The sequence below is a fragment of the Ursus maritimus genome, unplaced genomic scaffold, assembly GCF_017311325.1.
Source record: "Ursus maritimus isolate PB19 unplaced genomic scaffold, ASM1731132v1 scaffold_19, whole genome shotgun sequence".
NCBI lineage: Eukaryota > Metazoa > Chordata > Mammalia > Carnivora > Ursidae > Ursus > Ursus maritimus.
The window spans coordinates 28379797-28392437 of NW_024424341.1; the positions used below are offsets into that span (position 1 = coordinate 28379797).

The 12641-nt window shown below is 39.5% G+C and overlaps 1 protein-coding gene across 1 annotated transcript in view; it reads right to left on the reverse strand.

Annotated features, from left to right (window-relative positions):
* The window catches only part of GLG1 (golgi glycoprotein 1), a 146933-nt gene extending 135478 nt beyond the window's left edge, over positions 1 to 11455 (reverse strand). Inside the window, exon 1 of the mRNA XM_040633580.1 lies at positions 11015 to 11455. Within this exon, the coding sequence (XP_040489514.1) occupies positions 11015 to 11455 (441 nt within the window). The remainder of the gene's footprint in view (positions 1 to 11014) is intronic.
* Between the last annotated feature and the right edge of the window lie 1186 nt (positions 11456 to 12641).

Sequence of the window (12641 nt, forward strand, 5' to 3'; positions counted from 1 at the left end):
AACACTCATTTTTTAAAAAGCAAGTGTATTTGGGTAAGGTCCTTTTTGATATTTGCACCTGGTTTCACACTTCTACCACTGCAAGAGTTAAGTTTTTTGCAACACATTATATGAAACAAAACTCTCAAGTCACCTTTTTTATGCCAAATAATCTTGCTTATTAATTAATTAACCCATACAGTAAGTGCTCAGTAAATACTTTACAAATGATGAGTACACGTTTAAAATAACCTAGACTGGTTGTCTTCTTTTGGTCCTGGGGGCAGATAAACCAAGTAAAAAGCTCAGGGGAAAAACATCTCAGGGAGACTCCCAAGATGAAGCTCTCCACTAAAATGACAAATTCATCCTATCTCCTCACTCTTAACTGTTGATTTCAAGATGATACAAAAAAGTAAACAATGGAATTGCTGCAAATGGCGGATATTATTTACTCAAAATCTTAACTATTAGGTTGAACCATATGAAACTGCTGCTTTTCTAAGTCAAATATTACCAAATATTGGTAATTCTTCATTCAATCTAATAAAAACAATGTGGCCAGAAAACAATGCCTAAAGAAGAGCTGGAGTGGGAGAGGGACACTGGGTTATACAAAGGGAAAGATAGTGAACAATATGCTGGTGCAGAAAATTCCCAAATCACTGAATATAAAATCTTTACCAACAAATATTATTTACACAAAAACTCTGTAAACTCACAAGCTGTAAGGTGATGCTCTCTGGAAGCCTGTACCACTACACCACCTATGGGGAGAGTGGGGGACACGGAACAGCAGGATGTTGCATGAGCTAGCAGGAGGCAGAGCTGGAGGAGGAGGCAGAGATCATGGCACTAAAGAATGTAAATCTGTCTCCATAAGAAGGGAAAGAATCACACCAATCTCTTCTGATTTCTGTTCTCACTGTTCTAATTTCTCCTATTTTAGATACACTTTCAAGGTGGAAATCAATATACAATAGTATAATTTCTTGAAACTTCTTATAATAATAAAACAACAACAACCAGACACACCAAAAACTTTTATCAATACACATGGCAAACAGTGAGGTCCCAATAGATCAAATCAGTTTTAATAATATGAGACTGTAGAATTTTAACTGTGTCAGAACTATTCAAAACTAACTCTGCTACCTAATTACCTCAGAAAGAAGGCTTGCATTCTGTAAATACTTTGTACTATCCTTAATGTATGATTAATTTTTGTATTTATATTTTAATATAGATTGCTCATAGCCCAGAGAATGTTCCAACCTTAAGAATATCAAAGTCCTGACATATTACTTTCCCTCTGAAAAGCTGCCAATTTTCAGGAAAATTTCAGTGATTTTTATATTTATCTGGTTTTATAAAATAGGGAAAAAGAATCAATGCCTTCTTTTTCTCAACTAATAAAAAACTGTGTTCTTAGTCATTTCATTCTACAGAGGGAGGATCTGCGTTAAGTAATGCTGTCTTCAGAATAGAAGAACTAATTCTTTTCCTCTTCTATTTAAGAACGGGACTTTCCTTTGTCTGACAGGCTGTATATTCCAAATTTAGGCATCATTTAGGCCAAGAGAATTAAAGAACATTTGGCAGAACTGAATTCCTTTACCCAGAGAATTCACTCCTTTGCACTCCATAATCTCAAAGTGCACACATTTTAAATACTCAGTAAAGACTCTAAATGTTCTCAGGGCGCCTGGCTGGCTCAGTCAGAAGAGCATCCGACTACTGATCTCAGGGTCGTGAGTTCAAGCCCCACATTGCGTGTAAATATTACTTAAAAAAAAAAAAAATTCCTGAAAGAAAACTAAAAAAAAAAAAAAAAAAAAAAAAAAAAAAAAAGACTATAAATGTTCTTAACCTTACTCTTCAAATAAGTTCAACTAAAGTTTTCACTAAGGAGTCTAGGAAGTTATTATATAAAAGGTGTGGCATATTACATTCACTTCACATTTCTCTTAACACAGTGAACACAAAACCTTATCTTGAATGATTTCATCTGCAACAACAAAGAGAAAGGGAAAGGAAAGACCATTTATGGGCAAATGCAATTTGATGCATGGTCTACATATTTTAAAAAATTTTATCCTCACCATAACCCTGTGGGAGTGGGTTTCATATCTCAGTTTTATAGATAAGAAAATTGAAGGTTGAAAAGAGTAATTTGTCCAAGGTCACAGTAAGTGGTAAGTGAGCTGGGATTTGAATCCAGGACTGTAATTCTGATTTTTATTTCTTGTATTAAATAGGTGTGCTCAGTAGATGGTACTAATTAACAGAAGGCAGATTTGTTCATGATTAAAACCCTCCACTACATCCCCTTCTTCCTCCTTGAAGTTTCTGTCCACTTCAATTATTTATCACATTATAAAACTGATTTGGACAGTGCAGGAACTTTGGGGATTCTGTTGACTTGCAGGCTCTTTCTAGTTTAAACTTAAGTTACAAAAGAAACCTTCCTGGATACCTTCTGTATTTTTCTTTAATCATTATTTTTTTTCTTTCCTTCTTTCTTGTTGTTACTTTGCATTTGAATTGATTTATAGCTTGTATGCACATTCTCCTAGTTAATTTTTCTCCCACATCATTTCAATTCACTGTTTATCTTACTTATCATCCTAAATATATATCGCATTTGTTATTTTTAAGGAACACAAAAACAATTTAAGAGTTTGTTCTATTTTACAAGTGTATAGATCCAGGAATTCAGGATAGTACCCGTTTTCACTGACTCCTCCCCCTACAGAGTTATACATGTTACTCAAGTCTTCGTTAGGAGAACGTACTATAAATACTATGCAATCAATCTAACATAATTTTCTAATTTCAGTAAAATTATTAAAGCTGAATAAAAATAGATGCCTGGTTCTCTTAATTCATTGTTTTTAGATTCCAGTCCACACTTCTTGTTCCTCCACACTCTATTTTAATGCAGATACAAGAGTTAGCAACTGGCACAGTTCTGAGGGCCATCACTTGAGATTCCTTTCTAAGTTTCCAATTTCTATAAGTCAACCAAATAAAGCTGAACCACTTACTGACTTCCGGTTTTATGAGTATTGCTCTTTTCAAGTTGAAGGAGCACCCCTTACAACTCATAAATTAGGCATGGGGATGATGCCAGATCAGGAGGCATTTTAAGGTAGCTAAATTAAGAATTTCATGATATGGGAGCGCCTGGCTGGCTCAGTCAGTACAGCATGCAACTCCTGATCTCAGGGTGGTATTCAAGACCCACGGTGGGTGCAGAGATTACGGAAAAATAAAATCTTCCAAAAAAAAAAAAAAAGAATTTCATGATATGAACAATCAACTTAAGAAGAATGGAAAGTACTCACAAGCTTTTTTCTGATCCTCCCAACCACTTCCTCTAGCATATGCCCTAGCACTTCATTTATCCTTCGTTTATGGTACTTACTATTTTATAACTTATATTAATAATTTTTAGTAAAGATCTCTTTTTCTTCTTCCAGATCGGTGCTGTCCATTAGAAATCAAATGTAAACCACATCTATTATTTATGTTTTCTAGTAGTCATATAAAAAAATAAAAAGTAAAATTGACTTTAATAATGTATTTAACTCAATATATCCAAAATAATGCCATTTAAACATGTAATCAATATAAAAAATTAATGAGATATCTTACACTTGTTTTTTTTGTACCAAGTCTTTAAAAATGAAGTGTGTCTTTTACACTCACAGCACATCCCAATTCAGACTATTCATGTTTCAAATGCTCAACAGCTACATAGAGCTGGTGACTACCACACTGGACTACCACAGGGATCGAAGAGGAATGAGCTATTTTGTAGTTGGACAGACTTGCTTTCAAATCTTAATTCTACCACTTACTGGCCCTGAGGCAGTCTCCTCACTAAATAATAATAATAATAGTAATAATAATAATAATATATCTCTAATAGGATTAAATGAGATATAGTGCCTAGAAAACATCTGGTCCCTTAGCACAGGGCACACAGAAAGCCTTCAATAAATGCTAACTAGTATCATGTATTTATATCATCTAACACTAAGCACAGTGTCTTACACATAGTAGGTATTCAATAAATGTTTGCTTAAGGAAGAAAAATTAATTTGCATGACATCCTATAAGCCATTTTAACTGCTTAGTTTTCAAATATTTAAGTATCTTATATAAACAGGTGAAGATTTTTTTTTTTTTTTGATTGTTGCTGACTAAATTGGTTTTGAACACATTAGGAGAAATGTACAGAAGAGAAATGTACCATTTCATCTTTTGGACTGTTCAAGTATTTTTATTTTCTTCCAAAGAACAATGAATTATTAAGCAACTATACACTATTAAGCACTCTATTAACAGACTTCTTAGAAAAGTATTTCTCATCAATGACAGTGGAATTTTACAAGTAACTCTCAATCAGTATTTTTATCTGAGGTTGGAATAAAAACACATCCCATTTCTGGGCTTTACTTGGAGAACAAGCTAGTGGTACATCTAAGACCCTTTATAATCTGGACTCTGAAAAAATTCTCAAACTCTATTTTAGTTGGTACAACCCCCTAAATTTTTTAAAGTATCTCCCCTTTTCACCTGTGCTTTTTTCATTCTCTTGCACATAACTGTATTCTTACAGATCACAGAATCACGAAGTATCAAAGCTAGAAGGATCTTAAGAGATAATCCAGTCCTGGTATTTTCCAAAGCAGGTACCATAGAAGGTAAGAAAGATAATTTCAGATGGTGTTAGTACTGTATACTTTAATGGCCATATATTTTGTTTGATGTATATTAGAAAAATATAAGTAGCACATCAAACTCAAGAATTCATGTATATCTTTACTTATGACATGGTTGAACAGTCACAACTTAAGGGAGAAAAAAACTTTTAAGCTAAGAGTAGCAAAGCCGGATTCTATTCAAGTCTAAATCCTAATTTTGTGCTCTTTTCATTGCCCTGAACAATTTACTGTCTGGATGGCACCAAGGGATTAACACTCTCTTATATAACTGTTTCTTGATCACAATCTCATTTATCAAACCAACTATAAGCAGTGGTAGTGTCTTAAAGCACTAGTGTTCTTTCATAATAAAAGATCAATAATGCCTTGATTTTGTGGTTAGATTGCTTCCAACCACTGAGAGTTAGCACTGGAGGAAATTCCACGTTGGCTCAAACAAAACAATCGTAGCATATCCTAAAGCCAAACAACGTTTGGATTAATTGCCATTTGCATTAGTCCTATCACTATTTCCATCCATGAATGAATGAGGAATCAGGAGATGGTATACTTATAAATCCTAAAAACTATACAACATATACATAGAGAATATAGGAAACTTGTACAAGTTAAATAACAGGGATCTTACTGGGTGCCTGGGCAGTGCAGTCGGTTAAGCATCCAACTCTTGGCTTCCGCTCAGTCATGATCTCAGGGTTGTGAGACCAAGCCCCATGTAGGGCTCTGTGCTCAGAGCAAAGTCTGCTTAAGACTCTCCCTGTGTTCCTCCCTCCTGCTTGTGCTCGTGCCTTCTCTAATAAATAAGTCTTTGGAAACTGTACTATTACCCAAACCTCTCATTTAGTACATCAGGAAACCAGAACTCAAAGTGGTAAAAAGACCTGCCCAGTCATATGGTTAGCTAATGGCAGTGCCAGCTCTAGTCCTAGCTCACTCTTTGTGCTGTTCCACGGATTCAGTACCAACAGTAGGGAAATATATCTAAATTCTTCCATTATACTAGTACAAATCCTGCTTCAGGTAAGATGGGATTTGAAAATCTTTTCATTAAGCAGAAATTCTGCTCATGATGGGCTCAAACTAGAAATTAAATTAACTTTGTTTAATAATGCTGGTCTGTCTCCCTGAGAAATCTACAATATTCGAGTGCATGGGAGCTGTTGCTACCCAATTGTTCTCGGTAGTAAAGAAATAGAGGATTCTAATTCCAGGCAACTCTTTTCATTTTGTGTCCATTTCTGAACCTGGCATTCTCAACAGTCACATACTAATTTCCCTAGCTGCAACCATCCATGGTGGATTGCAAAGTGTATGACTTTGAAGTCAAAGAGAACATGCTGAATACCAGGTCTACCACTTAGGACATAACATCAGACAAATTACTTCATCTCTCTGAGCCTATTTCTCAACTAAGGTAATAAGACGTTCACCCTCACAGGACTACCCAGAATATTAAATGAGATAATATAGATGGTGCAAAACATGATCTTGTACTGTTAAATGGAAGGTTAAGAACAGAGTAGAAGCACCTGGCTGCCTCAGCTGAAAAAGTGTGAGACTCTTGATCTCGGGGTTGTAAGTTCGAGCCCCATGTTGGGTGTAGAGATTACTGAAAAATAAAAATCTTCAAAAATAAAAAAAAAATTTAAAGAATAGAGTAATAAAAATGCTCACATGGAGTTTGAAAGTGGGTTTACAGTCTGTAATGTTTATTTATTTTTTTAAAAAATTTTTATTTTTATTTTTTTTTTAAGATTTTATTTATTTATTTATTTGACAGAGAGAGACAGCCAGCGAGAGAGGGAACACAAGCAGGGGGAGTGGGAGAGGAAGAAGCAGGCTCCCAGTGGAGGAGCCTGATGCGGGGCTCGATCCCAGAACGCCGGGATCACGCCCTGAGCCGAAGGCAGACGCTTAACCACTGCGCCACCCAGGCGCCCCAACAGTCTGTAATGTTTAAATGTTAATTGTTGTTTAATATGTAAAATAGTACATCTTAAATATCTGCATTTGTTTTATTTTTTGAAGTCCTTATCAAAGAAACACAATGAGGTAGCTAGAAAGTGAAATGGAAAAAAAGAAAGAAAGTGAAATGATATATGTCTGGGACTTGCTTTAAAATATGCCAGTCTCCCAACTCCTGTGCCAAATGAACAAAAAACGTAGAGATAGTTGAAGCTGGGTGATGTATCCATGGAGAATCACCATACTATTCACTTCTGTGCATGCTTGAAATGTTCCATATTAGAAAGTTTTTTGTTTTAAAACCTAACAAAAACAGGGGCGCCAGGGTGGCTCAGTCATTTAAGCATCTGCCTTCTGCTCAGGTCAAGATCCCAGGATTCTGGGATCGAGCCCTGCCCGCATCGGGGGCTTTTCCACTCTCTTCCCCACTCTTGCTCTTTCTTGCTATCTCTTTCTCCCAAATAAATAAAATCTTAAAAAAATAAAAATAAAAATGTTAAAAAAATAAAAAAACCTAACAAAAACAAACATTAAAAAAAAAAACCCTAAGAAAAACTATGCACTTCAGTAATAAACTTTTCCCAAGAAACCAATGTCTCCATCTGAAACTTCTTTAAAAAAAAAAAAAAAAAAAGATTTTATTTATTTATTTGACAGAGAGAGAGGCAGCGAGAGAGGGAACACAAGCAGGGGGAGTGGGAGAGGAAGAAGCAGGCTCCCAGCAGTGGAGCCTGATATGGGGCTCGATCCCAGAACTCTGGGATCATGCCCTGAGCCAAAGGCAGACACTTAAGGACTGAGCCACTCAGGCGCCCCCCATCTAAAACTTCTAAACACAAGATAATACCAGTCATTTCAGCCAAAAATATATAAAGTATTTTAAAATTACTCTCAACATAAAGCATGTTTTATCTCTTTATTAAATATTAACTACAAAGCAGTACCTCTCTTTCTTTGGTATTATTATTCCTCTACCTGGTAGAATAGCCCAGGGTACATTTTTCCTTTTCCCTTTTATATATTCTTGTTCTATTTTTTATGACTAGCACTACTACTAGTTCTATATGTATACATATGTATGTAACCTAACATACATAAGTATACATAACACATATAACATACACACACACACAACCAGGACTACTATCCCGTCATTACTACCATTACATGTACTATTTAATAGTGGACCCACTGGGTATACTTGACCTTTTAAAAAGCATGACTCATCTGACAGGGTTCAAAAAAAAAAAAAAATCCCTCACATAACACATAACCTTCAAAATAGCAGCCAAAGTGACTGAGGAAAAGCTGTGACCTATAGTCTATATGCAGGTTTACTGTAGTTTACAGTTAGATATTTAATTTGTTGGCATATGATACATTAGACAAACTGAAAGTATCAGTAGAAATTATTTTAAAATATCTTCAAATCAAGTTTGTAAGTGAATTACCACATAACCTTGAACACTACAATAAAGAAAATCTTAAAATATTTGAGCTTAAGACTTAACACTATATACCCCCATGCTGTTTCAAAATAAAAATGTTTACTACCATTTAAATACTCACAATACTTTGCCTTTCCATAATTCTAATAGCAAGTACACAGAAAACAGTCTTCTCCAAATCTGTATCCAAAAGGATAAAGAAGGAAACAAAAAAAAAAACCAAAGAAAACCCAAAGGGATAAAGCAGCACATTATATCAACTTCCTATCAAATAGTACTTCTTACCAAAAGCAAATACAAAACATGTTCCATAATTTCACTTCAAGAGTGCCTAGGCAGTTTCTTTAATTCAGGTATGCTCTTTCAAACACATAAATCAGATTTAACTAATTCTCAAACTAAGTGGATTAAAATGTTCTTTTGCTGTCTTTAAAGTAAAGAAAAAGTAGTTTAAAAATAGCTCCATCTCCAGAAGCTTGGCAGGCTCGGTCCCTAGAGCATGCAACTCTTGATCTCAGGGTTGTGAGTTTGAGCCCCCCGTTGGGTATGGAGCCTACTTAAAAATTAAAAAAAAGAAAGAAAGAGGGGCGCCTGGGTGGCGCAGTCGTTAAGCGTCTGCCTTCGGCTCAGGGCGTGGTCCCGGAGCCGCGGGATCGAGCCCCACATCAGGCTCCTCCGCTGGGAGCCTGCTTCTCCCTCTCCCACTCCCTCTGCTTGTGTTCCCTCTCTCGCTGGCTGACTCTCTCTCTGTCAAATAAATAAATAAATAAATAAAATCTTGAAAGAAAGAAAGGAAGAAAGAAAGAAAAGAAAAGAGAAAATAGTTGGACCTCCCGAAAAATATACACAGTTGTTCATGGTATTCTTTTTGCAACTTTTATGTATATAAAATTAGAGGAAAATTAACTAAAATGTAAATTTGGAAAGCCCTGCTCCCCAGAATAGCCCCCTCCAATTTACATGACACTTTTTCTTCCTCTGGAGCATAAAACTGACTTCATTAGTTTATTCATCCTCAATGTGTTGGCAATATTTACTGAGTCTCAGCACTGAATCAGGTACTCTGGAAAGTTACAAAGGAAATAGACGACCCAGTAACTACCCTCAAAGAGTTTATACATCATCTCCATTAAGGAGGAAAAACTTAGTTACTGAAACAGTATCTTTGCTGAGATTCTTACAGTCAAATGTGGAGCAGGGACTCCATTTTCAAGCCAGGTTCTTTGCACTAAGTAATGCAAGACAGTACGCAGAAAATTAAACAGACTCCAAAAGTGGTCAAATCTGTTATTTATGGATTACATATGCTGCTACACACTTCTGCACAACAAAGAAAGCCTGCTCCTGAGTGTGGAGGTTTTCAAATGTCCCTAATGCACACAAAGAAAGAGACGTGTACTCCAAGCATGGGCCACTTTCTGCCACTTTCCCTAATAACATCCTATTTCTGCCACAAACCACTAAGAAAGTGGTCACCAATATTAGGGTCTTACTCTGAGGGAACAACATCAATTATACATCCTCAAAGACCAAACAGACAATTCCAAAAAGCCTGACAATTAAGAATCCCAGCTGTATCTACTAGAAAAGTAGCTGAAGAATAAAGAATAACAATGGATTTTCCTTCTAGTCTTCAAGTTGTAGATGAGAAGTCATCTGCGGCCCCACCATTTCTGTTAGCTCAGGTAATTTCCTTTCTCTCTGTCTTCTGATTATGTATGTCTTTTCCTCTTGTGAATTACTCTGTACAGAATACTAGAGCAGGTATCACAGTGGGATGGGGGGGGTGGGTTGGGGGGCGTACTGCCAAGACTAGCAATTTTCTACAAACCAGTGATCTTCCCATGATCATGAACACCTTAGACAATTCTGATGATACAATTTCCCAAACAAAACTGTATCAAGCAGCAGTTTCATTCTATTTGTCAACCTTTAGGTCTAATTCTATACAGCTAAACCTTAAAAACAAACAAACAAAAAACAACAACACAAAACCCACAACCCTAGCAGATTTGCTCCCAAACTTTGAGAATTGTCAAATATGTCTGCAATATTAAATCTAGAGAAGACATGTCAGTTAACTGACTCACATTAAAGAATATCAAATCTAGACTTCATTAAAAGAGACTACTAAAATCATATTCAGACGTCAGAAAGGCAAGATCCCACAACCCAGTCACAAACACTGTATAGGTATTACAGCTTCGACTGCTGTCCCAACTTTCCAAGCTTTGGGACGCTAATTTACTTGGAGTAATAGCTTAAACTTGAGATTCACTACAAATTGATCAAAAGAAATTAAGAAAAAAAAAAGACATACATTAGTTTCAACATCCTATTGATAAGAGGAATTTGAGAATTATAAAAGAATGGGGTAAAGACGGTAAATTCGGTATTGACTACAATACACATCAGAACAGAACCTGAGTTACCTAAACAAACCTTATCTACTGCCAATAAACAGACCATTTCTTAACAGCTTAAGTACGCCAACCATTTTTTCATGTTTAAAACGGCTGCTACGAACTGTCCAAGTCGAAACAAATAGCCAAATTCTAAGCAGGTCTTCGGCGAGGAGCTACTGTGCTTAAGAGCATCACACAAAAGACCGGAGCAAACATAAACACGCTCTGGGCCTTCGCAGACAGCGGCCAGGAGCCAGGGTCTGAGTCCCAGACCCCCGCACCAGGGAGGGAATGAGGGATGGGGGGTGGGGTCCTCTTCTCGGAATGCGCCGGGGAGCTAGTTACGGACGGGGAGGGAAGGAGCGAGCAAAGCACAGAGGAGGGGAGAGAGAAGCAGCGGACCGGCGTCAGCGGCTTCCAAGGCCGGCAACACCCTCGGGCCCGCACCAGGCCTGGCCCTCCCGGCCCCGTCCCGCCTCCTCACCTCCCTCACGTCCTGCAGGCACTCCAGCACCGCCAGGTTGTTGCTCCAGGTGTGCTTGGGACACACACGGGTCACGTCCTCCCTGCAGGACTCTTCCTCCGCCAGCTTCCAGCCCCCGCCAGCCCCGCCTGGCCCCGCTCCTCCCCGCCGGGCCGGAGGCCCACCCGCCGGGAAAGGCGGCTGCGGCGGCTGCGGCGGTTGCTGCGGCTGCTGCTGCTGGTGCTGGAGCTGAGGTGACTGAGGCAGCTGGAGCAGCGGCTGACCCGCCGGCCCGCCGCCTCCAGTCTGCCCTACAAAGGACGGAAAGTTGGCCCCCGGGCCCTGGCCCTGGCTGTGGCCGCCCTGGCCCGGGAGTTTCTGGGCCCCGGCCGCCGCGAGCAGCAGCAGCTGCAGCGCCGCCGACAAGCGGAACATCCTCCGTACACGTCCACACGCCGCCATCTTGGGTCCGCGGCGAGCTCGACGCACCCGCCGGCGCCGCGTATTTAAATGAGGGGGCGGGGACGCGGGCGGGGCCCGGCGGGGCCAGCCCGAGCCCCTCCCCGTCCGGCGCCGACCCGCGAGCGGGGAGCCGAGCCCTGGAAGACGCTGCGCCTGAAATGGCCCACGCCCTAGGCCCCGGAGGCTCTTTGCCGGGGGAATTGCTGGAGCTCCTTAAAAAGCCTGGGCTGGGCGGCTTTGCTTCATTCCCCTGGTTGTCGTCACAGAAAAATAAAAGGGAATTGGGATAGCCACAACCAAGATGGCCGGTGGAGTATGTCGCGTGTTTAGTGACTGGGGGGAAAAAACAAAAAAACTTTGTGTGTAGAGGTGAACTTTACACGGTCAGGTGTATTCCGAAATCTAAGAGCCTCTTCTTGCATCTCTCCCTGCTGCTTTCCCCCTGCCTCAGAATCTTTCTTACCAGGGAAGAAGGCAGCCTTGAATAATGGTTAGGAGCACAGGTTCCGGGAAAAGGAAAGACCCGGTAATGGTTATAAGCCTTGCTCCCCTGCAGACTGGGCAAGTCGTTTAACATTCTGAGTCTTATTCTTCTTGTCCCATGACGAGAAGGAGGAGCTCTAATGTGAAATGTAATTGTGAAGATTAGAAAAAATAATAAGGAAATTGCCTGGCCCACAATCTAGAACTCAAAAAGTTGTAGCCAATATTAATAAACAGGGAAGCCTTTTGTGCCAGAGTCCCGATTGTAGAACAGAACCTAACCTCGTGTTTAAAGGAGGAGAAGAAAATAACAAACCAGGTCTTTGAGGTCTCAGGTTAAGTCTGTGCCTGGGGGAACGGTTTTTGCTGACCTGCAGGCAGCATCTTCAGCACATTAGGTAGGGACTGGTGGTTTCACTTCACACCCGTGTCCCCTCCCTCTCCTTAGGAGAGATGGTACCTTCACATCCACTGTCGTTTGGCTTTGTATCAGGCCTGGGTTGGACTCTAATTCAACTGAGGAATGGCACAGAGATGGTAACAAGTTCTGCACAGCAGGGTTAAATGACCTGCCCAGCATGAACTCTGCCAGCCTGGGACTAGGGTCCTTGGGGCTTCCCAGTGCCGTGGTGCACTTTTATCCCACTCTACCAATACAGCATACTGAGGAATGAGGATAGCCAGGGGCATATGATCCCAACTG